Source organism: Malus sylvestris, chromosome 1 (genome assembly GCF_916048215.2).
Source record: "Malus sylvestris chromosome 1, drMalSylv7.2, whole genome shotgun sequence".
In the NCBI taxonomy this organism is placed as follows: domain Eukaryota; kingdom Viridiplantae; phylum Streptophyta; class Magnoliopsida; order Rosales; family Rosaceae; genus Malus; species Malus sylvestris.
The window spans coordinates 25,439,637-25,455,931 of record NC_062260.1 but is presented as its reverse complement, the minus strand read 5'-3'; the positions used below and the strand labels follow the sequence as shown (position 1 = coordinate 25,455,931).

Below are 16,295 nucleotides of genomic sequence, written 5' to 3'. Positions count from 1 at the left end.
ATGAGGAGCAACCAGGTTCGATTGAATTGTGGAATTACAATGCCTGCCATTGGGTTAGGCACTTATTCCTTCCAAAACGATAGGAAAACAATAGAACTTGCTGTGCTGTCCATATGGCCCTCAAGGTACAAACCCTGTGCGCGCGCGCACACACAAGAGAATCTCTCGTACAACCGGAAATATATCTTTTTGTGTCTACAATATTCAGCATTGGAGCCACAAGGAGATATACTCTAGCGACACAACAATTATCTTCTCTTCACTCCTTTTCATATACTTTTTTTTATACAAGCGATACATGGGAGGGACAAACCAAAATTAGGATTTCGAGTATATGTATAACTCTTCTTAACTACTTGAAACTAATGCATGGTTGAGTGATGCAGATGGGTTACAGGCATTTCGACACGGCAAAGATATATGGTTTGGAGCCAGCTCTCGGAAACGCTTTGACAGAGGCAATGCAGAGAGGGAAGACATTTTTGTGACATCTAAGTTATGCGGTGTAACAGTCACGTCGCTAAAATCACGGGATATGAATACATCACACACCATATCATGTGGTATTAATACGAGGTTACCTTTGGCATTCCTCTGAATACATCATGCCATGTCATGCGGTATCAAAATGTGCTACAAATATGTGGTATCCCTAGCATTAATCGACAGACAATTTATTGCGTCTCCTTGTTTGTATATACAGAGAAAAGGCAAAGAAGATGCACATACAACTGAAGCAGTCCAAATAATGTGTCGACCATCGAACAAGTGGTTAAGAACACCATTATCTTAAAAACAGGATCCCTTAAGTTATACGAAAACTACGAAGACAACAACTTATTGACTGATTTTGCATGTCAGCAAGTTTCTCCCAAGCCCGAAATTTAGTGTCTCGTATCGAAAAATTGAATTTTGGATAAGTCTTGGATGCGTTAAGGAGGCTGCATTTAGTTGAAGTCTGGCATCTCGTATCGAAGAACAAATAATGCAAGTAGAAATTTGTTTTGCAAGCTGCTGCGGCCACTGCTGCAAAGGTGCTTGTAGGTATTTGTTCTCCGTTTTGTTTCCCGACATTTGATCTATATCGTCCAGCCGATCACTGTTTCAATACCGTTACTGGTTCTTTTCTCCAGCTCTATGTGAATCACAAGCAGATATCATCAAGGAATGAATTTAAGCACAAACGAATGAATGTAAAGTTGGTGACGAGCATAATATTTTTCGTGTTTGTTTTACCTCTACCATCATCTTTTCCCCCTTTTACAATATCTATAGAGCACAACAGTTCAGAATCAGACTGATAATATGCAACTTTTTCTTCAATATAAATTTCATTGAATTTTCCATGTAATGATTACGTTTAAAGAAAAAACAATGAATACAAATCTATGTATCATATAGATCAAAAACAATGGAAGTCCAACTCATACCAGCCGTCAGCTAACATTGCAATGCAGTCTAACTTTCTGCAGGCTGCCTACTATTTTCATTGGACACTGATGAAATACCATGCTCTATACACTGTATAAAGAAACAAGGAACCGGTTAATGTATTTTTCTCATATTCCGGCCACAGTGGCAGTTAAATTTTATGTAATCTTGTATTGGTGAAGGTATAACATGATGGTATCATTTGGGGCCATCAGTTGGGCATTAAACATCCAAAATTTCCAGGTTTTAGCAGCACTACAGAGGCCAGGACAGCACAAATTTAAGATTTCATCAGAAGTACCTCAAGAAGATAACCGTGCAGCCAATCCAGTGTTTGCGGAAATGTGGTTGCTGATATATTGACGACTTTCAATCCCTGTTTGAATCAAAGATGATAGAATAAGACAACCAATAATAAACAATCAACTAGCCCATAGATAAAAGGAGTTACAACACATGAAAGAACTTACCTGCGAATTGAATGAACAAAGATAGTCCTGGATGGTCTTTAAGTTGCGTATTAGCTTATCTTTATCCTGGAAATGATAAATACGAATGTTTGAGGGGATTTTTCTAACTTATCTGGCGGGAAACTCCTCATTTAACTAACATTTAAGAACTAAAGGGAATAAGAAGAGAAAAGACAAAAAGGTTCAGAACACCAATAGGCCAAAACTACCAAGCATCACATGAACTCTATTGTAATTTGAGATTAATCAATTGGCAAAACAGTCCATTTAACTTCATGGATAGAAAAAAATATTTTGTACCTGGACTATAGATTTATCACTAAATGTAGGAGTCGAGATCTCCTCTTCTAGTAATGCCTGCAAATGAGAAGTACAAGTACACAAATTACAAAATAACGCAAAGATTCAGAATATAACACAAACAATGAAAAACTTGCAGTTACATCACCAACATGAAAAACTCAAGAAATTTTTTACCAAGAGCCAAGAATAAAAGCACGAAAATCTATATTCATTTTTCTACTAAAACTATGTATTCGAATTTCTAAATGAAACCAATTCAGGATTTAGAGGCCTATGATTAAGAGAGGAGAGTGAAGACAGCACTAATAAATGTGCATCCACAAGCATAGCAGTCACCACTACTTCTTGGCATAAATGCCAAGTTACTTGTGAAACGAAACCAAAACCAATCAAGGCCAAATGCACTCACAAAGAAAATGAGGACAGCGGGGAAAAGAGTTTGTACCAAAATAAACAATATAAGTGAAAGAGAATGTGACCGCACCTTATGATCAAATTCAGCCATATTCAAAACTATAGGTATAATAATTGGTTTAGTACCAGACTTCTCTTTCTTAACATAAGTACTTTTACTCAACTCTGGATCAGTAACACTTTCACCTGCATCACACAAAAGTAGTTAGAGAACTGACGTCTGCACTGTGCCTAATATGTTTCAGACCAAAATTAAGAGTGTTTGAACAGAACATAAACAATCTGAGAATTATCCACAGCGGGGATCAACCTTTTTCCTCAGAAACACTTCCGGCTAGACCAATAGCTTCCAGGTGATTCGAGACTTCATCCACCTTGTTAGTTGGTGTCCCTTCTTTGCAGCTGACATGTGCAGTACCATTGCAAACTTCAGATGAACTTCCACTTGGAGAATTGTTTTCCATCTGTGTTTTGGAGCCATCTATTGCAACGGGGTCTGCCTCCTGAGTTTTCTCTTGTTCTTGTGTTTTATTATCATCTTCCATTAAATAAATGCTTGGATCCAAATGTATTCCCTGCCATTATCATCATACAAATGAAATCATCCAACCTGAGAGCGAGACAAACTAAGTGGACAGAGGCTTGCTAAAGCTTATGACATTGTCATTGATAATTTGTTATCCAAAAAAGTCCCTCTTTATTGTTCAGCATTACAAAACTCAATAGTCCATGCAGTGCCATGATAAGCATTCTCTCTCTATCCTTCTAGTAAACTAGAAAGTCCCGTCTGCAACATGGATTGCAGCAAATATCATGGATTTTTTAACATAAGCATGAACTTAGCACCCAAATTGGAACATCGTGAGGAAAGATTCTTAAGCCATATGATATACATGCACACCCAATCCTTTGTTAAAAGTAGTAACAATAAAATTTGTCTCGACACTTCTTACTGAAAATTACCAACCTAAGCAAATAGAGCAATAAAAGTTCATATGATTGACTCTCACTTCAAGACAAGGTTCAGGTACATAACAAGATAATCGTGACTTGTGCAGAATCTCCAAACAAACTAAGCAAGGAGAGATCAAAAATTTTGGAGCGTCAAATCTGTATGAGCTTTTTCATGCTTAATATTTGAAACAGATTGTTTCGATGACAAAAAAAGAAATGAAAAGGAAGAGAGAGAGAGAGAGAGAGAGAGAGAGAGAGAGAGAGAGAGAGGAAAAACTTTGAGAGGACAAAAGTAAGTTGCAATGCGATTGTGATCCATGAATGTTAATAATAAACACACCTCTATTATTATTGGCTTTCCATCTTTCAGAGCTTTCTTCATATCACCACCCAATCCTGGTAAACACATGTTTCAGAACTTTGATCAATACACCAGCCAAAGAGATATTTCTGATTTCTCAAGGTTATAACTTCAAAAGTAGTCATCTGGCACATCTCAGCAGATGGATTAATAAAGACATTACCTTTACGGACAATCCTGCATTCCCTACAAAATTCAGTAATTAATTCCTCAGAGGAGCTGAAATCTCGTGCCCATACAGGAGTAGATGTCAACGGTGCACTGAATTGGATAAAAGGAGAGAATAAGCATTCTAATATCGTTCGTCAAAACAAAAGACTTACACACAACCATAACTAATCAGCTTAACATAGGACACGCTATTCTTTTGCAAACTATTTTTTTGTGTACATTCAAATGAAAAACAAAGGAAATGTGTGAAATTGGAACTTACTCTGTTGCCGTGCGCAGCAATTCATATACCATATCCGTCTGTAACAGTTACACAGGAAACAGAGGATCAATTGAAAATATCAAAGACATCTCTGTGCACCTTGAAAAAAAGTTGGGAGAGAGAGAGAGAGATGATAAATATTAGAACCTGCAAGACATTAGGCAAATTTAGTCTTTGTGCGAGTTGGGTAGCAATGGTCGACTTTCCAACACAGGCAGTTCCACATACAAGAATAACTAAAGGCACTCGTTGATGGTGAAATCTGTAAGAATTTGTCCCACCAAAGAAAAAAACTGGTATCAGTATTAATTTAGTAAAATTTACGATATTTTGTTTATTCGGTTTCTAGGCACTTCCTAAGAGTACATAGATTTTAGACTGACCGGGTCATCATCTTGTACCGATTTATGTACTCTTCCCCATAACCCCTTCGTTCCATAAGCTACACATACAGCATGAACTCATTCAGCATCTAGAAAGTTTGCAAAGTGCACTACTTTTCCGACAACTACACAAGCATATGACATTACCTTAAACAAATTCACTTCCAAATCGGACTGCGAACTGCAACACATCAGGCGAACCCAAAAGCGAACCCATTTATAAAAATCCAATCAAACAACAAGAAACATCAGAATAACAAAACATAATCAATGTGGAGACAGCATACACATCTAGCAGGCTGTTGTCAATCAGCAACTTCTTGAGCTCCAGCGCTATTTTAATCGCTACATAATTCGGGATCTGCAAATCACCACACCAAAAATTCACACTAAATAACATGATCAAAACCATTACAATTTGCCAAAACAAACAAACAGCTGAATCAAAATACTGAATTGGGTCGACCGAAATCGATACCTTGGTGACAGTCAACATTCGACTGAGCAAAAATCTGGACAGAACGTAGTAGTGGTCTGCATTATCACCCAGCCAGACCTTCACCTGATGACCAAAACAGAAAAGACACTCGATTTCTGAATCATTTTCTCGGGAACCAAACAGAAATGAAGAATCTTTGTTATTTGGGTCAGAATAAAACGGAGAACCTTGACGAAGTCGTATTTGGAGGAAGTGTTGCGGGACGAGAATCTGATGGAAGTGGAAGAGACGCCACTGCTTCTGTTGTTGTCGTCGTCCAATTCGTCCTCGCTGATGTTACCGTTGCCGTCGTCGTCGTCGATGTCGTTGACGTTGGGGCTTGAGACGGCGACTGCTTTGCCTTTGTTGTTGTTCATCTTCTGGGTGTCTGGCTGGAATCCCACTGCTGTTGCAGTTGGAGAATGGAGTTGCAGAGAGAGCGAGAGAGAGAGAGAGAGAGAGAGAGTTGCGTGGGTGGGAGGAGAATCAAAGAAAACTTTTCCAAGCGTCAGCAGTTGATGTCAATAACGTCAGTCCTCACTTTTTGTTTTGACACATATTTTATTAAATAATAGACATTATTTAGTTTTTCTTGAATTTAAAAATAAGAAATTTGTGGGATGTTTTTGTTGGACTAAATTAAAAAAGTCGTATGTTCTAATACTTGAGTATTATCTAGGAGAAAAACTTATATGACGAGTACACTGTATACTGTCAATGACGTTTTCATCTAATTAAATAAGGATAAGGATTGTCTGTCATCTCTTTTTTCATGTCTTGTTGTTTTATGTGATCACGGTTAAGCTATGTTAATATTTTATATTATTTTTTTTATAAAGATAATAAGACAAAAATGAATAGTAATATAAAATGTTGACGTGGTTTAACCGTGATCACACAAATAAAAGGGCATGGAAGGACATGAAAAAAAGAAGGACAAACAATACTTATCCCTTAAATAAAGACGTAGATGCGTTTTCGTTACGTGTCTTTATTTCGTTTACAAAGTTTTAAATTGTTATATTACGAGTTATGTAAATTGTAAAGGTGTTCTTTATAGATTGAGGTTTTTTTGGAATTTCCACACACACACACGTAGGAATCTAGGATTTGATTACAGAACCCATCAAGGGGATTTTCCAATGTTGCCTTTGAATGCAATGATCAGAAGCTTGGGTAAGACTCTGGGCAATTCACGGTTGAGATTATTTGTCCATTATATAACGAGATGAGATTAAAATTGTGACATCTCACATTGTCTATCGGAGTGGATCATGTAAGCCTTATATGTATATTCTCATCTCTACATAGCACGAGGCCTTTTGGGAGCTCACTGGTTTCCTGTTCCATCGGAACTCCAAAGTTAAGTGAGTTCGTGCCAGAGCAATCCCATGATGGGTGATCCACTGGGAAGTTCTCGTCTGAGTTCTCAGAAACAAAACCCTGAAGGCGTGGTCGGGGCTCACAATATAGTGCTACGGTGGAGTCGAGCTCGGGTGACCCACTGGAAAGTTCTCATGTGAGTTCCCATAAGGGCCTAGTCGGAGCTCATAATATAGTGCTACGGTGGAGTCGAGCTCGGGTGACCCACTGGAAAGTTCTCATGCGAGTTCCCAGAAAGGCCTAGTCGAAGCTCACAATATAGTGCTACGGTGGAGTCGAGCTCGGATGACCCACTGGAAAGTTCTTATCTGAGTTCTCAGAAACAAAACCCTAAGGACGTGGTCGAGACCCAAAACGGATAATATCGTGCTACGGAAATGATCTCTTTCCAAAGAAGTCCTAAGTTTAGAGGGGCATTGGTAACAATTTTCTAAACTGTAAAGACGATCTAGGGTTTTAGATACTTCTTATAATGTGATGAAGGAGCAAAAAAGAACAAAAATGATGACTCAAAACCAACAAAGCTCCCTGCTTTGCAAGAGTTGGGAAAAAAATCTATCGTACACAGTCTTACCCTTATTTTGCAAGAATAGAGAATGAAAACATTTGTACCATAAAATCAACGTTATGGAGAAAAGGGCTTGCCCAACATTCACCAGGGGAGAAGTGGATCGGGCAAACTGTAATATAATTGTACAATCTGGGCCGTTTCCTTATTGTGGAAGATTAAAACTAACAACAATCTTCCTGTGTCAACATCTGTGTTCTTAACCATCCAAATGGCCAACAAATGAGTACAGCTAACTACACTATCCTCATACATTCTTCATACAAGAGACCATCTCAGCTGTGTATAAATTCGAGGGGCGGATTCTGATCGATGAACAGCATCTTCAGATCTCGTGTCTTCGACTCTTCCTGAAAAATCTACTGCCTTTCTTTCCTATGATGGTTCCGATAATGCTTGACGGGAGAAGAGATTTGGTTTCCGGTCTCCATTGCAGCTCTTTGAGAGTAGAAAATAAGTTTACGAGTGCAGGAGATATCTCCTTGTCCTTTAAGTTCTTGCACGACACTACTCGAAGACATTCGAGCTCCGTCCAGGGAAGAATTACAGACTCCAGACCCTCTGTTGTTAGCACCGAGCATCCTTCTAGTGATAGGAACTTCACTCTCCTGTGACAACACCAAACACCCGTAAAAATCCAATTCAAGAATATCAAATCCAGTCTAGAGGACTAGTAATTACTAACTACATTTCCCCAAATATCCTCTTTCTCAAGAAGAATTCGATGACAAAAATCTTAGCAACTCAAACAGTACGAGCTACTGAATGATACACATGAACTTTCAACAATTCAAGCATATCGAAGTATCTATAGTTCATTAAAACATCACCAATCTCAGAAAGATTTTAACTTCAGATCTATCAAACCTATTCATAACGTTATGAACATTCGTCGATCGATACGAGATAACTAATCTCTAGTATAACTGTGTAAGGATGAATTTTATACATGCCAATGCAATATAAATCTCAGGCAACAAAAGACTTAACAGAAAGAAAAGAACCAATATACCTGCAAGTGTTTGCTAGCATGAACATATCATTCTCCAATCCCCAACAGTCCTGTAAAACAATCTCCCTGGCGGCTCCACACACCATAAACAAAGCTCCCACACTCTTCTTGTCCCTCAGCTGACATTTCTCCAAATGCAACCTTTCCAGAGCCGGACAAGCATCCAAATACTCGTCCGGCCCCGGAACAGTTTCAATCCTCTTACACGACTGAAACCTCAAAGTCTTCAAATTTTCGCAGTACGAAAGGGCCGCCAGCCAGCCACCATCCATCCTATGATCGCAGAAAGTCAGCTCCTCCAACATTTGGCAACACTGCCCAATTGCCTTAATCCCATCAAAGCTTCCCTCACATCCCCAAAGCTCCAGCTTTACCAATCTAGTACACCCTTGAGCTAAAATCGTCAATCCGATATCTGAAACCACTGAACTGTAAAGTCCCTCTACATTTGCAACCAGCTTCAACACCTGCAAATTCTCACACGCCGCAATCCCACGCAGCACATTGTCGCTGCACTTGTGCAATTCCAGTTCTTGCAATGTGGGGCACTCCTCTGCTACACTCAGCAGCCCCAATTCGCTAGCGCCAATCACCACAAGCTTCCGCAAGTTGGGGCACCCGCTCGCCAACCCGTCAAGCCCTCTATCAACAACTTCAGCTGGAAGCAAACTCGATTCCAGAACTCGCTGATTCGGCGAAAACCCGAAACCGGTATGCACCGGAAACATCCCACAACTCAACAAAATTTCAGAATTTTGGTCCGGAATCAACGACCCAGCTAGCAGCTCCACCTGATTCAGATTGGGAAACCGAGAAATTAACCGACCAGATTGGAGAAAGTTCCAGTCCAAGACCTTGATTGACCGTACAAGGCAGCCGTGGAGGTTGAGCCACCGCTTGCAGACGACGGAGCTAGGCTTCCGCCGCGACTCCGGCAGCTTGGCGAGAATCTTGAGGAGGATTTCGTCGGATAACACGGAAGTCCGATCAATGTTTTCGCAATGGGGGATAAGGGTCTCGTGGGCGGGTTTCGATTTGGGGGAAGCCAGCTGCATAGCGAATATCAGGTTCTTGAGAGGGGTGGTGTTCCTCTTGAGCCAGATGTCTGCCCAGGTCGCCGTCCGCCGCTTCGACGACGGTAAAGGGCCGGTCTTTGAGTTCACTTTCACTGCCTGTAACGACATCGCTTCAGGGTCGTCTTCCGCTGTTGCTCTGTATCCCATTTTTGTCTTCTCTTCCAGCTTGTCTCAGTTCTTCTTCTTCACAATGTCTCTCTCTCTCGATTTTCTCAGTATCTATGAACCGCTAGATTTTCTCTCTCTAAACTTTATGCGAGTTTTGAATGAATGGGTGTATGGCGCTTCGCTTTTTGCTTTTATTTTAACAAAAATTATCTTCATTAAATGAAAGTGGACGGCCTTAGTTTCATAATATATTAGGATTAATATGGTTTAAATTCGTTTTTGATGAGAATTAAACTCAAAAACTCTCACCAACAAATAAAAAAGAATATCATTACATCATAGTTTAAGTGATACATTTTGTTTTTACTCACAAGTTTTGGAGATTTGGACTTCTATCGAGTCTTTGTGTAAAATTTGATTTCTTTATACCCTTTTGGAAAGTCTACCTTAATTCTTTTCTATTTGTGGCCAAATGCAATTTTCTTTTCATTTTCTTGGCCAAATGCAATTTTTTGTCTTCTTTTTTTTTCTTCCTTTTCTATTTGGAATTTTTAAGATAATATTTGAGGTGGGTATTCGAATTTCAATGCAAAGAGCGGCACACTGTCACATTTGATTAGAATTGTACGTTAGCAAAATGTTTTGATATTTGTCTACCTAGATTCTTTTCCATTTGTGGCCAAATGTAATTTCATTTTCTTTTTCTTGGCCAAATGTAAATCTTTTCCTTTTTTTTCTTTTTCGATTAAGTGTCAAGTGTGTATCTAGTATTTTTAAGGTGATATTTGAGGAGAAGATTCAAATTTTAATGCAAGGAGCGGCACACGATCGCAACTGGTTAAAATTTGATGTCAGCAAAATGTTTTGACATTTTCGCTATATTGAAATATTACACATATTGGTGGGTAATTTGACATAAATACAAATTTTATGGCAAGTGGGACACGGTTCCAATCTTAAGGAAAATTTTGCGTGTGAAGGAACTTTTCCAGATGTGTCGTTGGTCCTGGGTGCCTATATCAACAAATATGGTTGCTGATCAACTTGCTTCTTCCTCGGAGATGAGCGATTGTACTTGGGTCGACAGACCTCCATCTTCGATAGTTTATATATTGAACAAGGATGGTTTACCATGTCCGCCTTAAGTCTTGTTTAGGTCGAGTGATTTAGGGTGACACAATGGTGTGGTTGTGTCGGGTCTTTGTTCCCTATATCACTCTGAAGTAGTTTATTTGTATTATCTTTGTTGGTTGTTCCTTGGTGTAGAACTCCTTGTAGTTTTTTGGCTTTGCCCTGGTTATAAATCTAGTTTACAAAAAAAAAAAAATACAAATTTTATTTGGTGATGAATTAGACCAGATACACAACAAACAATGTAATGAAGATTTTAAACCAAAAATGGTTTAGGTATGTTTAAAATTCACCAGCCAATAAATTTTTTTTTTGGAATATATTTTCTAGCCAAAATTAGGCAAAAGGAGTTTGCCTATGTTGTCCACTCGTCAAATAATACTGTTAAATAGCCGTTTAATTCAAATTTCTCTTCATGGTAGGACCCAAAAGAAAAGAAAAACAATGGCCAAAGGAAGGAAAATGATTTGAGTTTTCTACTCTTTCCTTGTGTCGTTTGGTCGACTATCCTCGTAAACAAACATTTGGTAAATAGATATACGTTTGTTCAAATGTCTAAACTTCAACTCATATAAATGACGAAACGATATATATTTGTAATGCACTCGAAATGTAATTGTGACTAATCTTGATAATATAGTTTTTTTGTGAATGCATCACACACTCCGTTATACTAATCTTATTGTTTATCAAACAATGAAAGGTAGACCATCTTTTTAATGCATATTGATCCCCTCGTGAGTTACACACGGACACAACATTCGTAGAATCATTCTTTTACACTTTGTTCCTATCCACCTTTTTTTATAGGATCTACTCCATAATATATTTTAAAGATTCGAGTTATCTATCTTTTAGGTCCTCCATCAAAAGTTATGTCTACAAAAAACACTTAGATTTGAAGCTATGTGACCACTGGATTAATGGTTTTGAGTTTCTTTGTAGAACTGTATTTGTTCATTTTCTTGTAAATAAATGTCTTAATATTTTTCAATTTGTTTAGATTTTGCATGGATATCTATAACTTATGATTTAAATCATAAACAGTTCGAATTGTTAAAATGCATTACGAAATAAACTCCACAAAAACATATGTAAAAAAAAGCAGTACCACGGATCCGCCTATTTCTATAAATGGATAAATCTCAACATGACTCATTATCTGCACTGCACCTGGACATGACTTGGAGTCCCAACTTGCTTTAGCAAAACACAGTTCACGCTGCCCCATACCAAGTCAGCCCAACCCAACTCATGTCGGTGATTCAGTCCAACTTAAAACTCCACCTCATAATTCAAGGAAATCCAAATTATCTTCCTTTCTCAAAGACTGCTTCCAATCCATGCAAATTAATCAGATATTAAATCGAATTTACAGCCGTCGTTTTGGATAATTCCAGATTATCAAGATTTAGATTTCACCATTTTTAGAATTATTTCACACAAATTACTGGTAATATTATCTGTGTGTACGTGTGTGTGTTTTTATTAGCACCTTCGACAATATAAAAAATTATGGATTAAACTAGCCTAATCGGGTAAATGGTATCTCCAAATAAAAAAAATATTAGAGAATCGTGCTCACGTGTCACTTAGGTTTTGTTATTGACGTGAAACTTTATTTATAATGTTATAATTGACACGACATTATGATTAATGTATAAAATTTAGCCGTGTTTAGAAACGTCCACGTAAAAGTTAGTTGTACGCGAAGCTATCATTATAAGTGAATCCTCCAAATTAGGAATGTTGTTTTGTGCCATTTGATTTTCTTCATAACTGATGACCAGCCATTTAAAGTCACAATTAGATAATTTTGAAACCTCAAGGTCACTTTATATTAAAACGACCAATATTCAAGATAAAAACTTGATATTTCACCGTAAATAATAAAGGGCAAGTAATCCACATTGAGAGATTGTTTGACCATAAAATAAAGGCACATTCAAGCCATAAAAATAAAAGATAAAACTTAAAAAGGAGCAGAAAATATGGAAAACGAAATCAAAATCTGAAAAAATGAACTATTATTTTTCTTTTGGGATGAACTTTAAACTTTTATTTAATGCGTTCGGATTTACATGAATGTGAGCCAGATACGATTATAATTGCACCATATAGAAAGAAATAAAATCGAAAATATATAAGAGGAGCGCTCAAATACTAAACAAAAAACAAAAAATAAAAAGCATCATGCACCAAATGGCCACGGCCTCCGAAGGACATATATTTCTGGTTTTGTTCCTTATGCGTAAGGAAATGCTTGTCACCTACTCACCATATTAAGTCCCCTATCAAGTTTCACACCCTCCCTTCCTCTCTCTCTCTCTCCTCACATCAAACGCACAGAGTTTTTAGAGGGAGAGAGAGAAAGCAGAGAGATTTCTTGCTCTTCATCTTCCATGGAGAAGCACAGAATCTGCAAGATCTGCAACAAACGGTTCTCCAATGGAAAAGCGATGGGGGGTCACATGAGGTCCCACCTCGCCAAGCTTCCTCTCCCTCCGAAGCCGCAGTCGCCGCCGCAGCAGCAGCAGCATCACCAACTCAGTAACTCGCCGGAGTCGTCGTCTCTTCCATTTTCGACCTCGAACAGGGGCATGCATTCTTCTCTGGATTCAGCCTTGGTGCACGACGACAGCGACAGCGAGTCCCACCCGAGAAACCCAACTCGGAGAAGATCCAAGCGGCGCCGCAAAGTGATTGGCAAATCTTCGCCGCTGCCGTTCGAGGCAGAACAGGTGAGTTCTGTTTCCGATACTTTTTCAACTGAAGATGTTGCCAGGTGTCTCATCATGCTATCGATGGATAAATGGGAAAAAGAGAAAGTAAAAAACGGGGTGGATGAGTCCGTGGAGAAGGAGGAGGAAGATGAATCCGACAACGGCGGCCGTTCAGATTTTCGGATCAAGGATCGGGTCCGGAGTCGGGAAAAGTACAAGTGCGAGACTTGTGACAAAGTGTTCCGATCTTATCAAGCGCTCGGAGGGCACAGAGCGAGTCACAAGAAAACCATCAAAACCCAAGTGTTTGATGACTACGAAGAGGAAGAAGATGAAGATTTTGAGGAAGATGATGGGCAGGATGGTAACTTGGCGGTGGTGGAGAATCACAGGACATTTGAGTGCTCTGTTTGTTTCAGACGGTTTGATTCCGGCCAAGCACTCGGTGGGCATAAAAAAGTACACTACTACAATAATTTGACCAACAATGCCCCTGCTAGGAATGTTAATTTGTCATCATCTTCTACTAATTTTGTGGACAATTTGGTCATTGACCTCAATCTCCCTGCACCAGAGGAGGAGGAAGAAGAAGATGAAGAGGTTAGCCAGGTTGAATTCTCAACAGTTTCCGATTAATGCAGTTAAAAAAAAGTGCTTTTAAATTATAAGTTGAAATCTTTGATCAATGATCATTGACAACTTAAAAGTTAAAAAAGTGCTCATCATGTTGTTTTGCTTTCCCAACACATGGTTTTCTTTTTGTTGTATATACTGATGAACTAGAAATTTCTCGTTTCCCTTTTGAGAATGTTATACAGCGGTTTTTGATTTGGATAGTTTAATGGAGATAGGTTCTTTTTTTATTTTGATTATTTTAATAGTTTATGCTTTGTACTGCATGAGACGAAATAGGGTAGCGACTTTGGCAGTTCCAGTTTTAGCTTCTTAGTGGAAATCGTTGAACTCGACTTCGGCCTTTGGAAGCTAAATTATGGGTGTGGAAAACGTTGAAATCGACTTTGGCATTCGGAAGTTAAAGTGGGAGTGTTCAAATTTTGAACTCGATTTTGGTATTCGGAAGTTAAATTGGGAGTGCCAAAATCGTTAAACACGAGCTATTCCATTCCATGAACTTTTAAAGTTCGAAGCTCAAATAAGAATTGGAGATGAGGCAATGAATTTTCTGTTTTACATTCAATTATTCTCATTAAAAAGATGAGAAATTTTCTTTGCTCGTAGGAAAGTCAATGTCAATTGTCAAACAAAATTAAAAAGTTACAGTGAAGGTGGCCCTTGTTTATGCTTGTCCATCTAATTGTTTTTACCCAATCAAAACTGTTTCCCTCATTTTTCTCTTTAGGAAAATAATTTAATTAAAAAGTTGAATAATATGAGGACAAAAATATAAGTTGATAAATTAAAGTCCAAAATACTTTAAGTTTCTACCTGTCATTGCCTCCTTTTTAGTTTGCACGGTTGGTGAAGAAGTCAAGAGAGAGAGAGCCCTCCACAGTGCAGCTCTCTCTCTCTCTCTCTCTCTCTCTCTCCTTATCTTCTTCTTCTGGATTCCTTTTAGTTCTGGTGTGCTGTAGTAATTCTGTGAGGTGAAGCCATGCATGGTCAAGCATGACATGTCACGTAATGCCATTTTGCATTTAATTAAATAATGGGGTTTTGGAATCAAATATAATCTTCAGTCCAAGACATCCCAAGTCCCAACCTACCCTGTTTTATGCCGTCTCCAGTGTACCCAAGTTAGATAAATTTGTGTTTCTTTTGCATTTAAGTTCAAATCTGTATTATGTAGTTTAGGTTAGATTATAAAATTACTCTTACTTGTATAAAAAAAACTAATTGAAAGAGTGGATAGAATGATGGGTAGAAGTAAGCTAGGTCGATAAGCACTTGGATTGTCTGTCCTCCCTCATCTCATACCCTTTTTATCTCCTCATATTTATGTGGTCACGGTTAAGCCACGTCAACATTTTATATTGATTTTTTTATAGAAATAATAAGACAAAAAACAATAAGAATATAAAATGTTGACGTGACTTAACCGTGATCAGAAGTAAGAGGGGTTGGGAAGGGTATAAGATGAGAATGGCAGACAATCCAGGTCCAAGTCGATAATATTGCAAACCAACCGTTATTTATATTCCAGATGAACCTTGGTTTTTCAATCCTTTCAAACTTTTTTCCAAAATGAAAGAGAAAAACATCCTTCAAATTAAACTCGTGGCAGTGGATTTAAGATTTTTGGGATAAGTGAAGATTTGCTTAATTGATTTTGGTCCAACTTGGATAAGCTCATTCATTTCAGTATTTGGACTCGGAGAGCGTAGTGATGCCTAATATTATTTGAACCCGATTGTGCATTTATCTAATTGTTAATTAGTTTGAAAACTAGATACGTATGCGTTTGAGGAATTCAAGCACTCGGTCTGACATTTTTTTATGTCCCTTCATAAGCCTTTGTCCTTGCTGATATTTAACATGTGGCTTAGGGTTGATGTTTGAGTAGGCATGTCCCTGTCTCCGTGCTATAAAGTTGTTAGTATGACAATTTGCTTCAAGCGGTCAGAAAATACCTTATGATAATGTGCTCAGCTTACTTGACAAAAGTCAAACCAGACTATTAAGTGGTCGTTTATTGCACTAGGAGCTGCTTCCTCTAATTTTATTGGACTAGTTCATGAGCCCTTTGATTGGTCTCATGTTCTTTCCTTAGGCCTTTTTTGGGGCTTTCCTAGGCCAGTATTATTTCAGGGGTCGAAAAAGACCCTTTGTTAACAACGGCATTTATCATTTAAAAGAAAAATAAAATAAAATAAAATATCAATAGGAAGATCCAATCGGAAGATAGGATAAAGTAGAGAGATATCCTCGCCATTAATTATCATCATTGCAAGAATGTCAAGTTAATAACAACCAAAATTGAAGGACTAGGATCCTCTCTCCTCTAATTTTTCTTTCCTTCTCTCCACTTCTCTCCCCTTCTCTCTAACTCTTTTTTGGAAAAATTTTAGTTGTGACGGGAATAGGGATGATAAACCACGTGTTTTTATGC

General features: G+C 38.2%; 3 protein-coding genes across 5 annotated transcripts; 1 reads left to right on the top strand and 2 right to left on the bottom strand.

The window, feature by feature from the left end:
* Window positions 1–653: 653 nt before the first annotated feature.
* Window positions 654–5,738, bottom strand: LOC126631068 (uncharacterized). Of its 3 annotated transcripts, XR_007626227.1 has the most exons (17): window positions 5,416–5,738; window positions 5,228–5,311; window positions 5,037–5,110; window positions 4,897–4,930; window positions 4,750–4,808; window positions 4,514–4,628; window positions 4,367–4,404; window positions 4,097–4,194; window positions 3,913–3,968; window positions 2,929–3,193; window positions 2,689–2,804; window positions 2,202–2,258; window positions 1,902–1,967; window positions 1,733–1,807; window positions 1,431–1,521; window positions 1,237–1,269; window positions 654–1,135 (listed from the first exon to the last, which is right to left on the bottom strand). XR_007626227.1 is itself a non-coding variant. In XM_050301238.1 (16 exons), exons 1-15 carry the CDS (start codon window positions 5,602–5,604, stop codon window positions 1,459–1,461), a joined length of 1,389 nt encoding a protein of 462 aa, XP_050157195.1. In that variant the 5' UTR covers window positions 5,605–5,738; the 3' UTR covers window positions 654–1,135; window positions 1,431–1,458. The 3 variants fall into 3 exon arrangements, 2 of the variants coding, with proteins under 2 accessions (XP_050157195.1, XP_050157183.1); XM_050301238.1 differs by lacking the exon at window positions 1,237–1,269; XM_050301226.1 differs by having other exon boundaries at window positions 654–1,521.
* Window positions 5,739–7,204: 1,466 nt separating this feature from the next.
* Window positions 7,205–9,515, bottom strand: LOC126623048 (F-box protein At5g51380-like). The gene is made up of 2 exons (XM_050291858.1): window positions 8,191–9,515; window positions 7,205–7,786 (listed from the first exon to the last, which is right to left on the bottom strand). Exons 1-2 carry the CDS (start codon window positions 9,411–9,413, stop codon window positions 7,504–7,506), a joined length of 1,506 nt encoding a protein of 501 aa, XP_050147815.1. The 5' UTR covers window positions 9,414–9,515; the 3' UTR covers window positions 7,205–7,503.
* Window positions 9,516–12,707: 3,192 nt separating this feature from the next.
* On the top strand, window positions 12,708–14,091 carry LOC126594206 (zinc finger protein ZAT9-like). The gene has a single exon (XM_050260447.1). It carries the CDS (start codon window positions 12,908–12,910, stop codon window positions 13,862–13,864), a length of 957 nt encoding a protein of 318 aa, XP_050116404.1. The 5' UTR covers window positions 12,708–12,907; the 3' UTR covers window positions 13,865–14,091.
* The last annotated feature ends 2,204 nt before the right edge of the window (window positions 14,092–16,295 follow it).

Excerpts from the sequence above, each read along its gene's own strand:
- LOC126631068 (XM_050301226.1), bottom strand. The coding sequence starts at position 5,604 with ATGAACAACAACAAAGGCAAAGCAGTCGCCGTCTCAAGCCCCAACGTC. Across the intron at positions 5,111-5,227 it reads GAATGTTGACTGTCACCAAG|ATCCCGAATTATGTAGCGAT; the intron begins GTATCGATTTCG and ends GGTGATTTGCAG. Across the intron at positions 2,259-2,688 it reads TGGCTGAATTTGATCATAAG|GCATTACTAGAAGAGGAGAT; the intron begins GTGCGGTCACAT and ends TCTCATTTGCAG.
- LOC126594206 (XM_050260447.1), top strand. The coding sequence starts at position 12,908 with ATGGAGAAGCACAGAATCTGCAAGATCTGCAACAAACGGTTCTCCAAT.
- LOC126623048 (XM_050291858.1), bottom strand. The coding sequence starts at position 9,413 with ATGGGATACAGAGCAACAGCGGAAGACGACCCTGAAGCGATGTCGTTA. Across the intron at positions 7,787-8,190 it reads ATGCTAGCAAACACTTGCAG|GAGAGTGAAGTTCCTATCAC; the intron begins GTATATTGGTTC and ends GTGTTGTCACAG.